Raw genomic sequence first — 16,667 nt, 5'->3', positions numbered from 1 at the left:
AGCTGCTTCCAGTATTTTTGAAGCCAAGTCTACTGCCTCTTCCTCTTCCTCATGCTCTTCTGCCCCTTCCTGAACCATTGTTGCGCACACATCCAAACTGTTACTGCTGCTAGTAGAATAGGATCGTAAATAAGATTTTATTTTCTCACCTAAGTCTCTAACTAGTTGGTCAACTGGGTCTACATCCTCCGAAGAAGAAACTGTAGCTGCATTGACCCTCGCAACTGGCTTCGCCCTTGGTTTCTTGGGCTTGCCTTTGGAACAATTCTTGGCGATGTGTCCTTTTTCGCGGCAGCGGAAACAACGGCCTTCGCGAAACAAGGTAAACACATCGCCCGAGGAAGCGCGCAAAACTTTTAACGCGTCCACCAGCATTGGGTCGCTTGGTGGTTCTTCCTTTCGTGTGCTACTGCCGGACGCGTAGCTTGTCCAGCAGTAATCCGGCGTGCTGTTGTCATCCTCGGCTGCGTAAGCAATGCGGATTGCATCGCCCAGCGTGGCCGGGTTGAACGACCGGAGGTTCATTCTGACTCGGGGCTTGCACCCACGAATCAATTGGTCCTTGACCGCATCATTGTCTAACGACAAGATGGTCTGGAACCGGAGGAGGGCAGACACAAATTCATTGACTGTGCCCGTTTGGTGGCAGTCAAGGAACCTGTGCCTGTAGAGCATCAGGGCGTCTGGAGGAATAAAGAACTCCTTCAGACGCTCCTGGAATTCACTCCACGAGATCTCATCGTTGGAGAGAGCCTCGTAGAGCTCGACGTCGGCATCGACCCTAGCCTGAGCGTCGTCCTTCAAGAAGTAGTAGGCCGTAAACGCGTGTGCTTCCTTCGGGATCCTGCGAGCCCGGAGGAAACGCGTAACGGCCCGGAACCAACTGTTGAGCGTAGGCAAATCTCCTCTGCCATCGTAGCTCCAAGGTTCCTTTGCCCACGACACGTCGTAGCGACGGGTGGACGAGGCGTCCGACTTGTAGAATGGGGATGTCGACGTGACATCCTCCATTGGCTCTGGTTGATCCATAACTCAGAGCAGCGTACAATCCTAGGTAGGAGAAAAATATAACACAAGAAAAATTTAAAAACTCGTTGACAACGGTCAACACTTCCGCCAAGTCTGGCAATCCAAAAGAGATTCCGCCTCTCTTTCCTGGCAATGATAGCCTCGCAACCAAGTGTAAGCCCAGGCTCTGTAGTAAGATTAAGTATGAATATTATTATATTACTGTTTTCTAGCTATTTATTGTTATGATATGCTAAGGGACTTAGAATCGTTGTTGAAGCCTTACGGCTTCGTAGTGCAGCGCCGTAAGCGCTGCGTGGAGTTCTAGTGTGCAGTGCGCACTTAGGGGAGTGCGGTAGCACTCCCTAGGCCTTGTAGCGTAGCTCCTTGGAGTTGGCTGTGTGGCCTACTCCCTTAGGGAAGTGCGGTAGCACTCCCTAGCCTCTGTAGCGCAGCTCAGTAGAGCTGGCTGCACAACCCTATGGAATTAGGGTAGCGCGCTGGCGCGTGCAAGGCTCTCTAGCGCGACTCCTTAGAGTTGGCTAGAGGCCTGTCTGGGTTAGCGCAACGCGCTAGCCTTCGCAAGGGCACATAGTGAGTTTAGAGCAAACTACACTATGCGGCCTTACATAGACAGTTCCATGTTCTAGGAATATGTCAAGGCCACTAGGAATTCACATCAAATCCAAGATGTGGCGGATCCACGAAAGGTTTGAGATTTGCAAATAAGCTTCAAACCTATTCGATGCAAATTTCTAGTGACTTCTCTTTTACAAATTTCAAAGTTCACATCTTTGATCACAAAACATAATTGGTTATTTAACAAAACCAATCTAAGATTATATATTAAATTATTAATATAAATACTAAAACAGTGAACGCTAGAAGACCAGTCGTTCACTGCTAAGTACTTTGTACCATTCACTTTGTGCATATACTTAAGGTAGTGATAATTCGGTTAAATAAACTTCATTTCCTAAATTCTAAACCTGTCGCTCAGAGTGGAGAGTTTGTCGCTTAAAGTCGCTATAAAGTTCTTGACTAGAAGCTAAACTTTATTTCGGTTTTGTGCCGTGACAGAATAAGTAAATCGCTGTGTCCTAGTGGTTTCATCGGGGATGTGTTTCCTCTGTGTTCGTTGTTCGAATCTTGGTTCGACCAACTCTCCCAGAATAGCACATCGTAACGTAGCACGTTACATCTCTAACAGCATTTGCAGGGATAAAATTTTCCCTGATGGACTGCTTGAAGGTGTTCCAGGATACTGAACCATCCTTTAACTGCTGATAGACTTCCGGGTTACCACAAACCCATTCTTCAGCAAAGCCTGTGAGGTAACAGGCTGCAGTCCATGCACAACGTCTTTCCGAGACGCCGTGCGCAACGAGATAGCGCTCCATCGAGCGCAGCCAAGCTTCCACCGTTGGGAGATCCATTCGTCCGTCGTATTTGTCCGGACGAGGGACATGCAATCGTTCTTCCGCGAGCGAGAAAGTAAACTCCTGTTCCATAGGCAGCTAGTAATCCAAAAATCCTTTCCAAACTTCTTCTCTTCCTCGAGGTGAATCCTGTCGTAGCACCTCACATGTAAAAGCTACGATTGTATTTAGGAAAAAGCTTAATGAATATTATTTATTCTAACTATTTATACCGTTTTGTAAAAACCCGTCACAGGGTTTACGTTTACGTGTTGCGCGTTTTCATTAACGCGCAGCTTAACGTGGAGGCCGTAGGCCTCCGTAAGCGCTGTCCGTTGGCAGCGTTCTTGGTGTTGCTCCCTCTGGGGAGTAAGGGTGACGCACATTCGCTTAGTAATAAGCTTAATGTGTTACATCACACGTATCCGCCCGTGTTGGCAATCAAACAACTTTAACAAAAACTTAACCGAAACTTTTCCTTGCTTCTGATGGGTTTTCAGAAGCCTCGCAACCAAGTGTAAGACTCAGTCCGTAGGTCAGAATAAGATTAGTTTATTTTCTATAAAATCCAGCTATTTAAGACATTTTGACGCGACGCGTAAATGTAAACAAACGCGTGTCCCGGGAGTTCTGAAGGCCTTACTGCAGCTCGTTGCAGTTCGTTTGGGCGGCCTTGGGCTTGGCGGTGATCGCCCAGATTTAGGCTTTCGCCTAAATTCCTTCAGCGAGATCTTGTTGTTCTCAAGATCTTCGCAAAGCTGATGGTCGCGGTGAACGCGCGCGAGTGCGTCACCGGTAAGGAAGTAATACGCCGAGTAGGCGTGTTCGGGGGGAGGGATCTGGCGCGCTCTCACAAAGCGTCGCACCTCCCGAAACCAGTTGTCCAGCGTGGGCAAGTCCGGTCTGCCATCGTACTTCGGTGGGCAGACAGCCCACGACACATCGTGTCCACGATGTTTGTAAGGAGCACTGTCCTCGTGCTCAACGTCGAACGGGGGAATCGTCCCTTCGACATCTTCCATAGGTTCTGGCATCTCGACGCACAGAACAACAAACTTTAGGTAGGAGATTTAACACAAAAAATGAAATTTCCGATTAACGAAAATTTCCAAAACACAGTTGACTACCGGTCAACACTTCCGCCAAAGGTTTGGCAACACTGCGAGAGATTCCGCTTCTCTTCTGAGCTTTGATACTTGGTCTTTTTGAGCCTCGCAACCAAGTGTAAGCCCAGGCTCAGGATTAAGATAAAGTATGAATAATATTACTGTTTTCTAGCTATTTATAATGTTGCACATTAGTGAGGACTAATGTGCAATCGTTGTTGAAGCCTTACGGCTTCGTAATGCAGCGCCGTAAGCGCTGCGTGGAGTTCTAGTGTGGAGTACACACTTAGGGGAGTGCGGTAGCACTCCCTGGGCCTTGTAGCGCAGCTCCTTGGAGTTGGCTGTGTGGCCTACTCCCTTAGGGAAGTGCGGTAGCACTCCCTAGACTTGTAGCGCAGCTCGGTAGAGCTGGCTGCATAACCCTATGGAATTAGGGTAGCGCGCTGGCGCGCGCAAGGCTCTCTAGCGCGACTCCTTAGAGTTAGCTAAGAGGCCTGTCTGGGTTAGCGCAACGCGCTAGCCTTCGCAAGGGCGCATAGCGAGTTTAGAGCAAACTACGCTATGCGGCCTTACAGTGGAGGACATCCATAACCGCCCATTCGGGGAGGCCGAGCGTCGCCTGATACTGGTTCACCTTGTCCACGAACTCGTGGACCGAACCAGTCTGGCGGAGGCGGTAAAACTGGCGTCGATGCTTGTCCAAAGCATCGGTAGGGATGAAGGCATCCCGCAAATACGCCTTGAAGGCTTCCCAAGAAACCTTCCCGTCCTCGAGCTGGCTGAACAGTGTCGTGTCCAGCTCACATCTCGACGCGGCCTCTCCTGTCAGATTGTGGAAGGCCATCCAGGCCTTCCTCTTAGCAGAGGTCTTGTGCCAGCGGAAGAATCGCTCAAGACCTTTGATCCACTCCGTGAAGACGCGCAGATCGCGTTGTCCTCTGTACGGAGCGGGCTTGGAAACCCACGACGAGGTTTCCTTGTCCTTATCCTTCTCTTTCTTTGTTAGAGCGAGAAGGATTTCTCCCAGACGTTGAATCTCTGGGAAAGTAGCAGCGTTTTCCTGCTCAACGCTTTCCATTTAGATCGTAGAAAATAAAAAAAAGTTGTAAATTTGAAAAAAAACGAAAAACTTTCCGCGACAAGATAAGAACTCTTCTATTGGATCAGAAGAGCCTCGCAACCAAATGTAGGCCTTGTCCCGTAGGTATAGTTAAGATTAGTTTTATTCAATAATTATCTGCCTACTTATACAATTCTAGGACGACGCGTAAGTGTAAACAAACGCGTCGCGGTGCGCGTTATTAATTAACGCGCGTTGCGTGGGTGCGGTCAGAGACCGCAGGCTTTCGTAGCGTAGTGCTGCGTGGCCTAGCACAACGCTGGAGCTCTCGGTGTGGTGTCCAGGTTCAGGCCCTGGTCACGTGCACACTTTTGTGAGCTTAAGGCGTTACAAACCTTGGCGTAAAGGCTGGCCACTGACAGAAGGGTGGACACCGGGTGAGAAGGACAGATTCATGATTGATGACGGACTTCTTTACTGTAAGACTCAGTCCGTAGGTCAGAATAAGATTAGTTTATTCTCTATAGAATCTAGCTATTTAAGACATTTTGACGCGACGCGTAAATGTAAACAAACGCGTCGCGTCGCGGCGCGCGTTAATGAATTAACGCGCGCGTGTCCCGGGAGGTCTGAAGGCCTTACTGCAGCTCGTTGCAGTTCGTTTGGGCGGCCTTGGGCTTGGTGGTGATCGCCCAGATTTAGGCTTTCGCCTAAATGAACCTTAATGCTTACATTTACTACAGAAACAATTCGCAATTACCTTGGAGATTATGTATTAGTACGGAGGCTACAAAGCTAAAACTAATCTATGATCACCACAGTACGCCAATTGCTGGCCACCCGGGTGTCAACGGTCAACACTTCCGCCAAGTCTGGCAATCCAAAAGAGATTCCGCCTCTCTTTCCTGGCAATGATACTTGATTTGACGTGGAATGCCAGCTCTGTAAGCCCAGACTCTGTAGTAAGATTAAGTATGAATATTATTGTTAATTTCTAGCTATTTATAATATTACACATTAGCGAGAACTAATGTGCAATCGTTGTTGAAGCCTTACGGCTTCGTAGTGCAGCGCCGTAAGCGCTGCGTGGAGTTCTAGTGTGCAGTGCACACTTAGGGGAGTGCGGTAGCACTCCCTAGGCCTTGTAGCGTAGCTCCTTGGAGTAGGCTGTGTGGCCTACTCCCTTAGGGAAGTGCGGTAGCACTCCCTAGATTCTGTAGCGCAGCTCAGTAGAGCTGGCTGCATAACCCTATGGACTTAGGGTAGCGCGCTGGCGCGCGCAAGGCTCTCTAGCGCGACTCCTTAGAGTTAGCTAGAGGCCTGCGCCGGTTAGCGCAACGCGCTGGCCTTCGCAAGGGCACATAGCGTGTTTAGAGCAAACTACGCTATGCGGCCTTACACCGGATCTACACCATTGTGGGACTGCGATTCCTTCGAGTACGCTAGCGCCGGTTCGTTGTTTAACGACATTGGGTCGCTCGCAATTGCGGGGGTTACGGTGCGTATCGTAATAAACCTAAATGCCGGTAGAGGTCTGGCATGTTTGGCAACGAAGGAGTCGCCGCCAGTGTCCAGCAAGGACGTCGTTCAGACTCCCTCTGTAACGGAATGTTGGTTGAACCTCGTTAATTGAGGTCACAACAAGACTCGAGCCGCCGATCGATCGTGCGAACGTTCAGAGTTACCACTAGGCCACAGACCTTTCTTGTTTAATAGGACATGCGAGTCCCTACTTCAAAGGCCCTGTTCCAACCTTCACCTTAGGGAGGTCAACCTTAGCAATAATTCTGGGATTACGGTCACTACTGGACAGAATTATTGCTATAAAAAACCCGGAAAAATACAAATAAAATCAACAATTTAATTCTCCTACCAATCTAAGTAGCGAGCTGTTACACCTTCGACCGTGCATTCAACCACTGGTGTGCCGGCGACATGGCGATCAGCGGCTCGGGGTCCTACTGATCGCTCAGTGGAGCGGGGGCTTCCTGTGGGGGCAAAACCTCCACTTCTTCCCCACTGGATACGGTGGTAGAGTGAGGAACAACCGTTTCCATGGCAACAACTCCACCATGAAAATTTTCATTCCCACCACGACGCACCATAAATTGCCCAACTGTTGTTGTTTTTGACGCATCAGTTTTGTTTTTTGACCTAAACATAGGCCGCTCTTTCATAGTAATAATATTTTCCTTTATTCACCTTATTTCCCTTCGCGTAATGGTAACTTGAATTGTATTCACTATATACTCCCTGTTGTTGTGTTGCAACTTCTTCGTCTGTGTCCGTGTTTTGTTTAACATTTTTTGTAGTGACGTAATATTCGTTACCATATTCGTCAAACAAAAGTTGGTTGGCACGGAGACGAGGACGGCCCCCACGTTGACGAGGACGATTGCGGGGGCAGTTGCATTCCGACGCCAGATGACCCAGACGTTGGCAACGGAAGCAGAACACCTCATTGGACGGAGGCGGCGCCGAGCGAATGCGCGAAGCATCCACGTGCATGGGATCGTAGATCTCGGGCGCACGTGGTGCGGGGGAATAAACCGACGACCCTGGGTAATGGTAGTAGGGGTCTATCGGGACGACCGAGGGGTCGCCGAGGGAAAGGGCAGCGCGGGCCGCGGCCTCGAACGTTTGAAAGTCCGTGGCCATTAGCCTCCGCCCCACGAGAGGGTCCGATCGAGCGATCAATTTGTTGATCAACTGCCGATCGGTGAGTTTAAGTTGGTTCTGGAACGACCGAAGTCGTTCCACAAACTCCTGTACGGAACCTGATTGGTGCAGGTTCTCGTACTCCAGCTCCCTGCGGCGCGTTGCGTTAAACGGTGCAAACGCGTTGCGCAGATCCTCGCTAAAAGTCTTCCACTTGAAGGAAGCGAAGGATGACTCAGGGAAGCGAGCGCGGAACCAATCCTGTGCTTCCCCAATGAGACGCTTCGACACGAATTCAGGGAGGAACTCGTCGCCCACCCGTAAGAACCGGATGCATCTTGTCATCTGGCTGATCCAATCCTCCAGGATCGCCAGATCACGATCGCCCTTGTAGATCGGCAAGCGATCTACGTCCGAACGCGAAGGGCGCAATGGTTCCGGGGGAACCCTACTGTGGCTTGGCACCGAAAAACTCGCCATCGCCACCACAGAAAAAAAAAAAGAAAATTTAAAGAATTAAAAAGAATAAAGAAAAAGAAATATAATTTCTTTAGAGTAGTCCGACTCTAAAGATCCACGGGCAATCTTCAAAGAAAGAAAAATCCTTTGAGTAGTCCGAGTAGAGTAGTAAGTGAAATTTAAATATAAAAGTCACTTTTTCTTTTTTTTTATATCAAAATTATAAAAATTCCAAGTAGTAAAACGAAAAACAACGGCTTCCCAATTAATCCAATGAATAAACGCTCGTCTTCGCGGCGGTCAAAAAAACTTATTTAAGAATTTTAAAGAGCAAAACGGAGGTTATGCCTCGCAACCAAATGTAACGGAACTCCTAAATTAGTCTTTAGAAAAAGCTTGGTTTAATAGTCACAATTATCGAATCATTTATACCTTGTAGACTAGGGTATTCTAGAAGGTGTTGGAACGTTTCAGCTTACATAAGCAAAGCGTTATTGCGGGAAAAATACTTTTTCCTGTTTTGCTTCGTAAGCCTGACCCCGAACAAAACGATTTACCTACACAGTTCCATGCCCTAGGAACAAGGTAGACGCCGTGTCCTAGCGGTTCTGTCAGGAGACTATATACTCTATGTTCGTTGTTCAATTCTTCATTCGAACAACTCTCTCGAAATAGCTACATCTAAATGAAACACGCTACGCGCAGGCTCAGTATTAAGATAAAGTTTGAATAATATCAGTATTTTCCAACTACTTATAATGTTGCACATTTGTAAGGGCTATGTGCAATCGTTGTTGAAGCCTTACGGCCTCGTAGTGCAGCGCCGAAAGCGCTGCGTGGAGTTCTAGTGTGGAGTGCACACTTAGGGGAGTGCGGTAACACTCCCTAGGCCTTGTAGCGCAGCTCAGTAGAGTTAGCTAAGAGGCCTGCACCGGTTAGCGCAACGCGCTGGCCTTCGCAAGGGCACATAGCGAGTTTAGAGCAAACTACGCTAATATACGGCCGTGTAGTTTGAAAGAACAGTCAACATCGGTGCACGGGTCGGACCCTAACTTGTTTGGTTTGGACTTAAAAACTGTTGGTCTCAAACGTACGGGTCGGACAGAGCTTCATATTTACTCTTTTTAGTTTAAGGGTTATATGGCGATGGCTTGGAGTTGAATAATGAAAGCTTTAAATGTCCTTAAATTGAGTTTATTGGCCTCTTGATTCTCAATTGGGCTCTGTAGCTACTGTGAGTACTGATGCTAAAACGCAGTGATATGAAAGGTTAAGGTGGTAATTATACCTATTAATTACAAGCTTGTTTCCCAGTATGGTTAATGTTAAGATTATGGTTGTATGAAGGGATATGTTTAACTGTGTTACAACTTAAATACTTGTTGTTCCAATCTGTAGATGCAGTGTTGTAGAAACAGAATGAATTAAATACAGTACGGCTGGGTTCAACGTATATGCAACTCGCAACTATGAACATTAACATTAACATGCGAATGGAATTTCAACAGCATTTAGGTACCATGACTATGTTTAAGTGTTGTGTACTGGCTTAATTGTTCAGTTTTTAGATTTGGTTATTGTACAGACACAAAGATGTCTGTGGTTATTAATTCAATGATACCATATAATACCAAAATGATCATTATAGTTGGAATTCAAAATACATCTGTTAATGGCGGAACAAACTGGCGTAGCACCACGCCGCCGGCTTTCAAAATATCTGCACTCTGGTTATCCATGCTATACGATGTGCTATAGACGACTGTTGGTCAGAAATTAACGCTTCTTGATAAATCATATCTTTACCTTCACTAATACCAACTTGGGCAATTTTGACAGAACAGGTTAAACAAGGACAACTGAAAGTTAGAATAGCGTCAAACATCAACATACGTATTGCAATATAGTATGCCACGGTCACCAATTCGTTCTCGGCCTGCTTCTAACAAGGCATTCTCTTCAGCATGCAGACATAGGCATGTGCCCAAACCGATTCCGGATTTAGCTGCAGAATTGCAACGAGTGCAACCTCCTTCATTACAGTTTCGAAGCCCTCGCGGAGTGCCGTTGTATCCTGTAGCAATTACACGCTGGTCACGAACAAGGACACAACCGACTCTGCGTTTCATGCAATTACTTCGCATCGACGCGAGAGATGCCAATTGCATAAAGTACGCATCCCAACAAGGTCTAAAGCGATCGCCGTTCATTAAGTCTGCCCTTTTAAGTTTTTCCCATAGTTGGGGTTTTTCACTTGAGTCATTGTTTATGTAAACATTAGCAAAAGCACGGTGTTTGTTTACTCCATCAATTGGATTAAAGGCTGCCGAGTCTTGCATCCGACAAAACATTTCCAACGTTATGTTATAGGGTCGCTTGGACCTGGATGTTTCGTTATTTAAAAGCGTCATGAATTGTACTTACTTTACATACCGCTCATATCGGGTTAGAATAGGAGCATCAAGATAAACAAGCAAGAAAAACGGACGTTTTGATAACGCATCTCGAAGCGTTGGATCGCTGAAGTTATTTAGAACATATCTTTTTCTCCAGTTACGTGTAACAAAATTAACAAGTTCCGATACCCCCGTTAAGGTTTCTCCATCGACTTTAAATACGGTGACCGATGTACTCGCTTTAATTGTTTCACAACACTCAATTAGTGTACAACTATGTTGAGTCCTCAAGTATTCAACAGCGACGTCTTTTCCGCTGCAAATTGGACCACAAACCCCAAATACAGGCATGGATTCACTGGTTCTTTAATTGTATTATTTTTTTATTTTCTTTTCCCTTGGTAATCAAATAGAGACAACTTAAAGGTAGTTTTGCAAGTTCTCCTAGTAATTAGCTCCTTAAATAAGAAAATTAGGGCCTATCAGCAAATCCTGTTGTTAAATTTGTGCCGTAAAATTTCCTTGGTCCACCGCGAGGAAAATACTTTAAGTAGTTATGAGACCAAGGTCGCAGCAAAATTGAGATAAAAGGAGACACTACCGCCCGAAATCATATGAAGTAGTACCGGAGTAGTGCTGGTATTTAATTGTGAAATGAACTTGTCTTCTTGACAGCCTTTTTTGTACAGGTTTCATGAGGAATAGTGAGGTTATTCATCCAGTTTCTCATTAAAAACATATACTCCTGAGCATATGAGCAAACACAATGAAATTTACTAAAAACGTTATACGTTCAGTTAGAGACTTGTGGGACAAATTAAAAAATGATTATGCTGAATGGGAACTAAAGAACCACTATACAACAAGTGACACGAAAAATAAGAAGCGCAAAAGGAAAACAAATAAACAATTTCCGGGAAAGGATGTTGCGGATGATTTAAATGGTGTTAGAACTGGTATATCTTCTTCTTTCGGTGACGAAGCAGATTCCAGTGTGGGAACCGTTGTTAATGAATATAAAAAACGAAAAAATAGTACTCCAAGCAAGACGGTGAATAGTTCTAAAGACAACCAAGCAAAGGAATCCACTCCTTTTGCTCCGGATATAACGTATCCACGTCTTCTGTCAAATGAGCTCGAGTATTCTAATGACACTTCGGTTTCTAATTCATTAGTTTCAGTAACATCTACTGCCACATTGGATCCCTCCTCTGTTATAGCAGATTTTCAGACCATTCTGAGAAGATTAGACAAGATCGAAAATTCTTTGCTTGAAACGCAGCATCGGCTATTGGAAGTCGAGAAGGACAGTTCTGGGACATTTGATTTTAATCAAAACCTTGTTCACCATTCTTTAACATCATCACAAAAGCGACTTAGCGAACACGAAACAATCTTAGGTACTGAGACCAAGTCGGAATTAATCGAGCCCAGTACCACAGCCCACAGCACTGTAGGGCACGAGGCAATGGCCGTTACACCGAAGGAGACAATGAAGGTCACAAACTTAAAGAATCCTCAAAATGGAAGGACTTTTGAATCACCAATGCAAGCTACGGTTTCAGGACAGCTGGAATTTCTTTCACCAATTCTTCCAAAGCTATGGGAAAAAAGACCCAATCATATTTCTGACGATTTATTAAAAAATAACGGTACTGCTAATCTTGAAGAAGATCTGGAAGCTACAAAAAAATCCATCGAATCCCTACGGTTAAAGATACAACGGCGTCTGGAAAAGAAAACATCAACAACGGATAACGAAGCATAAATCTTTAAAACCGTTACATCTTCTGTTTGTCTAAGCAAACAAAATAATTTTCTTTCGATTCTTTTCTTGAAGCTTTCGGTTTTGCTCTAATGACTTCACGAAAGTGGCTTTGTAATTCTTTAAAGAACCGATTTTCCTCGATACCTTTATAATATTTGCAAATGAGGATTCCTTTTGATCGTAAAACATGTTCTGAGAATTCTAGTGCCGCCCTACAAAGTGACTGAATGTTAATGTACAAACAACACATCTAAAACAAAGCTTACTATTGATATAGTATGGTCTCTAAAAGGTATACCAGTAGCATTATGAAACCTGATTTGTTAGAACGGTTCTTAAAGTAGATATTGTGTGCACATTACATATCACTTATAACAACATCACACTGATTATTTTGAGTGTTACCGTAATGCTTTTTTAGAAGCTGATATACTCCATTAACTGTCACATTGTTCTTTACATCTCCAATGATGGCATGGACTCCTTGCGGCGGATTAACGAATCGAACATCGACGCCAATTACCATTCCGTAAGGTCCGACCGCTTTTAATGCAACTTGAGACCATGACCCTGGTGCAAATCCCTAAGCTGGTTAGAAATTTTAGAACTGGGCTTACTTTTACCAAGTCGATGACTGTGTCACCTTCATTGAAAATATGGTGTTTTCTGTTCAACTAGAATAAGACTAGTTAGCTTAAAAAGTACATTAGACTATGGTTATAATCCGTACATCAATTAGCTTGTAAGCTGCTCTCGAACGGTAATTATTTTTTTTGCTTAGTTTGCTAAAACAATCACTAGCTCTCGCTTTCGCCCAAGTTCTTGATAATACATGTGTCGCTTTCATAATGCTTTTTTTATTTTTTTAGAGAAGACTAAGTATTTTCATTCCTCGTAAAATATGCTTTGTATCGAAAAACAACGCCTTTCTACTCACGTAATAATAACCTTTGTATTTGATATTGATTGGACCAAGAATTTGTCGGTTTGATCGATTGGGATTAATACAACCAGACCGCAAGCACTACACTGACACCCGTTTCGAAATTGAACACCAACACTAGAAATAGTGTTCGTATAGGATTTCTCTACTTGGTCTGTTCGGATGGTGGATCAGGACAGTCTTTTGTCTTCTTCAGCTACTGGTTTGGGATTTAGTGTTTTATTCCAGGCATTATCCCGTGTTCTAAATTTTATTGTTAATCAATTCACAATTCGCCTGTCAAATCCATTGGCTTATGGCTTTGCTACTATTAAATTAGAGGTACTACAAAGCACTATATTATTTCTTTCTAGAGAAGCAATTCGATTAGCTTTACAGCGCTCTCCCCCAAAATCAAAATACGCTGAAGGAGAGCTAAAATTGCCTTACAAGTTTAAGACTAAAGAAGGTCAACGACAGGTTATTATAAATGTATCGCTGCTTCCTTTGTATGTTGGATTTGGTTTATGTTTAATTTTGACTCCAATTTATCTGAAAAGTTCGGTCGCGGTAAACTCTGCATCTTTAGCCATTGGAATTTACGTTGTCTCAAGTCTCTTACGTCTATTGTCAGAACAGCTATATCAGCAGCTGCAATGGGAGGAACGTTTTGCTCGAAGGGCATCTTGTGAAGGCTATGGTGTCGTGAGTAATTGCTTTGCAACATTCATCTTCACGCTATTTGAGCGTGGTAGATCTAGCACATGTCTGCCTTTTGCTATTGGCAACTTTGTTGAATCCGTAACATGTTTTTATTTCTTATGGAAAGCAACGGGCTTTAACCGTGTGTTTTTCGTCCCTACACCTGTAAATTTTGATGGAAAAGAAATTCTTTGGGATAAAGACATCATAACGAATTTAGGCGGACAAAGCTATCAACTAGTCCTCAAACATGTACTAACTGAAGGCGATAAACTCATGGCATCATGGCTCGCAACGCCGACTGTGCAGGGTCTTTTTGCGTTGGCAACGAACTACGGTAAGCCGCTCGTGGCATATTATTCTAACGTATGTTAAGGTTCTATATTTGCGAGAATTTTGTTACGTCCGATTGAAGAACAGGCACACATCGTTTTTGCCCAGCTCAATACTGATAACACGACTGATGGAAAAAAGAAAGCTTCAGACGTTGCTTCTCTTTTTATCCGACTTTATTTATACCTTGCACTATTTGTCGTTTTTGGCTCGCCTTATAGTTTACTGTTATTGAACATCACTGCTGGACGTCAATGGAGTGGCTCTGATGCCGCTTCGGTCTTATCCATTTATGCTTACTATGTTCCAGTAATGGCAATAAACGGGATTACTGAGGCTTATTTTGTTTCAACTGCTTCTGTTCAAGAGATAATAAGTCAAACTCGTTATATGTTATTTATCAGCGTTGCTTACTTTTTAAGTGGTCTGGTCTTCCTACAGTGGTTTTCTTTAGGTCCCGCAGGTTTCATTTATTCCAATATGCTCAATCTTGGCTTAAGAATCATCATTTCCATTCGGTACATGTACAAGAGATTACCAAATTTTAAGCTGAAAGATTGTTCACCCGGGGCACCGTTGTTTCTCTTGTCCCTAATACTTAGAGCTGTGACTCAATATACAACGAATTTATGGAAAGCTGATCAGTTGAATACGCTTTTGTACATAGCGTCAGCAGCCTTTTCAGCATCTTTATTTAGCATATGTATCGCGTACTATGACAGACTATTTTTTAAGTCTATTAGATTTAATACGGTAAGAAATGACACGAAGCCAAAGGATACGAAAAAGAATGCATAAGAACTACTTGTTTCCAGAAGCAAATACTTGCAGAACAAGGGATACACTAGCAATATCCTAATAAAAGCAAAAATACACTTGCCTATTTGATCACACAAAGGTAATGAATGAATGTAGCATACTATGTAAACACCGAAACTTACGCTTCTCTAACAAGGATACCAGTTTTCTCGAGATGCTTCTTAACGTCAGCGATGCTGCAGGTTTGACGATGGAAGATGCCCGCAGCCAGTGCGGCATCACAATTGGTTTCATTAAAAACCTGCTCGAAATGTTCGGGAATACCGGCACCGCTAGAGGCAATTACTGGAATGGAGACCGCCTGTTTCACTGAACGAATAAGTTCAATATCGTAACCAGAATTTGAACCATCTTGATCCATACAGTTAAGAAGGATCTCGCCGGCACCCATAACTTCACATGCTTGAACAAGTTGTATAACATCCAAGTCACGATACTCGCGGCCACCTTTTACAGTGCACTGGTACCAAGCATACTTTTCGCCTTTAGGACCGACTCGGGAAGTCTCAACACAATGATGTGAAGTTACAGAAGGATTGTCAACGTAATGGCGTTTAGGATCAACGGATATCACTACTGCTTGATTACCATAGGCTTTAGAGATAGTTTCAATGGCTGTTTTTCCGGTTAAAGTTTTACCGTTTTGGTAGTATTGTTCAGCAGCATAGACGGAATCACTACCAATGGAAACCTTATCGGCGCCAGACCGAAAGTACAAACCTGCAACTTCTAACGCAGGATGGAAAGTACCATCTGGATCTGTAATATCACGGATGCCACCACCAACAGTCAATGGAACGAACACCGTTTCGGCAGATTTCTCCAATACTGCCAACATAGGAGAGTCACGAAGGGGACAGTTTCTGAAAGAAGTGATATTTAGAAAGGTGACTTCGTCAGCGCCTTCCTTAAAATAGCGCTCACAAAGCTCTACAGGTTTGCCCATATTACGGACTTCCGAACCAGCAGCTGATTTCTCACGCACATCATACTGGTCGCCCTTCGTCACAACCAGATCGCCGGCATCATTGGAGCGTACATCCAAACATGCAATGATACGCTTTGTCAAACCACCGACAGCAGTTTCGTTCAGCCGAGAAGCAAGTCCATCAATCGGTACTGCAAATGCTCCGCTCAGGAAAGAACTCAGGCAATGTAAGCCTGCCAAACCACTTTTCTCGGGATGGAACTGCGTAGCGAAAAAATTTTTCTTCATGATAGCTCCAATGAATTCCTCTCCCTCATAAACAGTTGTAGCTACCTTAAATTCCGTCGGTATGCTCAATTTGTTTGCAGGAAGCATGTACGAGTGAACATAGTAGTACTTACTGTGGGGTCTCAAACCGTAGTATTCGTGCGTCAGGTCGCTGCGAACAGCACAAGAATTCCAACCAATATGCGGAACAGTCTTAGTTTGTGTATCGAATTTTTCCACAAATCCTTTGAAAATACCAAGTCCCTCAGAACTTGGCGATTCGGTAGAGCCTTCAAAAAGTGCTTGGATACCAACGCAGACAGCCATAAATGGCTTTCCTGACGCCAAATATTTTCGAATTGGTTCAAAGTAACCTTGTTCTTTGAGCGAGTCACAAACAAAACCAAAATTTCCAACACCGGGGAAAATTAAGCACTAAAAAGTCAGTAAATACAATCACCGATGTTAATTGTGCACAAACCTCAGCGTCCTCGACTTTCGCTGGATCACGGATCCATTCTGTTTCGTAACCAAGATACTTGACAGCATTTACGAGGGAACGAACATTCCCGCTGCCGTAATCCAAAATTGAGACAATCATGTTCACGCTATAGGTAAGAAGTGGATCCTACCTTTTTTTATGGTGTAGTGTTAAAAGTTCACGATATGCAAAATCACCTCTCATCAAAGATGTCTGTAGGCACTAGACTGAAGGAAAATACGATGGAATACCGATATATATATTTTCACAACGGAGTTATATTAGAGTATAAACTAGATATTCTCTTGGTATTGTGATTGCTATTAATAGTATTTCTGTTTT

The 16,667-nt window shown here is 44.2% G+C and overlaps 8 protein-coding genes across 8 annotated transcripts; 2 read left to right on the top strand and 6 right to left on the bottom strand.

Annotated features, from left to right (window-relative positions):
• Positions 1-1,922: 1,922 nt before the first annotated feature.
• Positions 1,923-2,610, bottom strand: SJAG_03765 (hypothetical protein). The gene has a single exon (XM_002174863.2). It carries the CDS (start codon positions 2,517-2,519, stop codon positions 2,118-2,120), a length of 402 nt encoding a protein of 133 aa, XP_002174899.1. The 5' UTR covers positions 2,520-2,610; the 3' UTR covers positions 1,923-2,117.
• Positions 2,611-2,998: 388 nt separating this feature from the next.
• On the bottom strand, positions 2,999-3,460 carry SJAG_03766 (hypothetical protein; the record flags this gene model as incomplete). Its single annotated transcript, XM_002174864.2, has 1 exon — positions 2,999-3,460. The coding sequence occupies one exon, from the start codon at positions 3,458-3,460 to the stop codon at positions 2,999-3,001; it is 462 nt and encodes a 153-aa protein (XP_002174900.2).
• A 631-nt stretch (positions 3,461-4,091) lies between these two features.
• Positions 4,092-4,610, bottom strand: SJAG_16458 (hypothetical protein; the record flags this gene model as incomplete). Its single annotated transcript, XM_011050739.1, has 1 exon — positions 4,092-4,610. The coding sequence occupies one exon, from the start codon at positions 4,608-4,610 to the stop codon at positions 4,092-4,094; it is 519 nt and encodes a 172-aa protein (XP_011049041.1).
• Positions 4,611-9,138: 4,528 nt separating this feature from the next.
• SJAG_03771 (deoxycytidylate deaminase) lies at positions 9,139-11,807 on the bottom strand. The gene is made up of 4 exons (XM_002174865.2): positions 10,134-11,807; positions 9,603-10,091; positions 9,516-9,568; positions 9,139-9,471 (listed from the first exon to the last, which is right to left on the bottom strand). The coding sequence occupies exons 1-4, from the start codon at positions 10,454-10,456 to the stop codon at positions 9,365-9,367; spliced, it is 972 nt and encodes a 323-aa protein (XP_002174901.2). The 5' UTR covers positions 10,457-11,807; the 3' UTR covers positions 9,139-9,364.
• On the top strand, positions 10,634-12,281 carry SJAG_03772 (hypothetical protein). The gene has a single exon (XM_002174866.2). The coding sequence runs from the start codon at positions 10,872-10,874 to the stop codon at positions 11,871-11,873; it is 1,002 nt and encodes a 333-aa protein (XP_002174902.1). The 5' UTR covers positions 10,634-10,871; the 3' UTR covers positions 11,874-12,281.
• SJAG_03773 (2' O-ribose methyltransferase Mrm2) lies at positions 11,742-12,895 on the bottom strand. Its single transcript, XM_002174867.2, has 5 exons — positions 12,604-12,895; positions 12,497-12,547; positions 12,236-12,456; positions 12,140-12,188; positions 11,742-12,096 (listed from the first exon to the last, which is right to left on the bottom strand). The coding sequence occupies exons 1-5, from the start codon at positions 12,718-12,720 to the stop codon at positions 11,887-11,889; spliced, it is 648 nt and encodes a 215-aa protein (XP_002174903.2). The 5' UTR covers positions 12,721-12,895; the 3' UTR covers positions 11,742-11,886.
• On the top strand, positions 12,877-16,637 carry SJAG_03774 (Man5GlcNac2-PP-Dol translocation protein Rft1). The gene is made up of 2 exons (XM_002174868.2): positions 12,877-13,834; positions 13,874-16,637. The coding sequence occupies exons 1-2, from the start codon at positions 12,979-12,981 to the stop codon at positions 14,626-14,628; spliced, it is 1,611 nt and encodes a 536-aa protein (XP_002174904.1). The 5' UTR covers positions 12,877-12,978; the 3' UTR covers positions 14,629-16,637.
• Positions 14,171-16,578, bottom strand: SJAG_03775 (imidazoleglycerol-phosphate synthase). The gene is made up of 2 exons (XM_002174869.2): positions 16,326-16,578; positions 14,171-16,279 (listed from the first exon to the last, which is right to left on the bottom strand). Exons 1-2 carry the CDS (start codon positions 16,443-16,445, stop codon positions 14,768-14,770), a joined length of 1,632 nt encoding a protein of 543 aa, XP_002174905.1. The 5' UTR covers positions 16,446-16,578; the 3' UTR covers positions 14,171-14,767.
• Positions 16,638-16,667: the final 30 nt, after the last annotated feature.

The sequence above is a fragment of the Schizosaccharomyces japonicus genome (assembly GCF_000149845.2).
Source record: "Schizosaccharomyces japonicus yFS275 unplaced genomic scaffold supercont5.2, whole genome shotgun sequence".
In the NCBI taxonomy this organism is placed as follows: domain Eukaryota; kingdom Fungi; phylum Ascomycota; class Schizosaccharomycetes; order Schizosaccharomycetales; family Schizosaccharomycetaceae; genus Schizosaccharomyces; species Schizosaccharomyces japonicus.
Note: the sequence above shows the minus strand (reverse complement) of the source record. Positions and strands in the feature narration are given on the sequence as shown.

Excerpts from the sequence above, each read along its gene's own strand:
- SJAG_03765 (XM_002174863.2), bottom strand. The coding sequence starts at position 2,519 with ATGGAACAGGAGTTTACTTTCTCGCTCGCGGAAGAACGATTGCATGTC.
- SJAG_03771 (XM_002174865.2), bottom strand. The coding sequence starts at position 10,456 with ATGCCTGTATTTGGGGTTTGTGGTCCAATTTGCAGCGGAAAAGACGTC. Across the intron at positions 9,569-9,602 it reads GGCATACTATATTGCAATAC|TTGTCCTTGTTTAACCTGTT; the intron begins GTATGTTGATGT and ends TCTAACTTTCAG. Across the intron at positions 9,472-9,515 it reads CCAAGTTGGTATTAGTGAAG|TCGTCTATAGCACATCGTAT; the intron begins GTAAAGATATGA and ends TCTGACCAACAG.
- SJAG_03772 (XM_002174866.2), top strand. The coding sequence starts at position 10,872 with ATGAAATTTACTAAAAACGTTATACGTTCAGTTAGAGACTTGTGGGAC.
- SJAG_03773 (XM_002174867.2), bottom strand. The coding sequence starts at position 12,720 with ATGAAAGCGACACATGTATTATCAAGAACTTGGGCGAAAGCGAGAGCT. Across the intron at positions 12,548-12,603 it reads CAGCTTACAAGCTAATTGAT|TTGAACAGAAAACACCATAT; the intron begins GTACGGATTATA and ends GTCTTATTCTAG. Across the intron at positions 12,097-12,139 it reads GAGACCATACTATATCAATA|TCACTTTGTAGGGCGGCACT; the intron begins GTAAGCTTTGTT and ends ATTAACATTCAG.
- SJAG_03774 (XM_002174868.2), top strand. The coding sequence starts at position 12,979 with ATGGTGGATCAGGACAGTCTTTTGTCTTCTTCAGCTACTGGTTTGGGA. Across the intron at positions 13,835-13,873 it reads TGCGTTGGCAACGAACTACG|GTTCTATATTTGCGAGAATT; the intron begins GTAAGCCGCTCG and ends ACGTATGTTAAG.
- SJAG_03775 (XM_002174869.2), bottom strand. The coding sequence starts at position 16,445 with ATGATTGTCTCAATTTTGGATTACGGCAGCGGGAATGTTCGTTCCCTC. Across the intron at positions 16,280-16,325 it reads CGAAAGTCGAGGACGCTGAG|TGCTTAATTTTCCCCGGTGT; the intron begins GTTTGTGCACAA and ends CTGACTTTTTAG.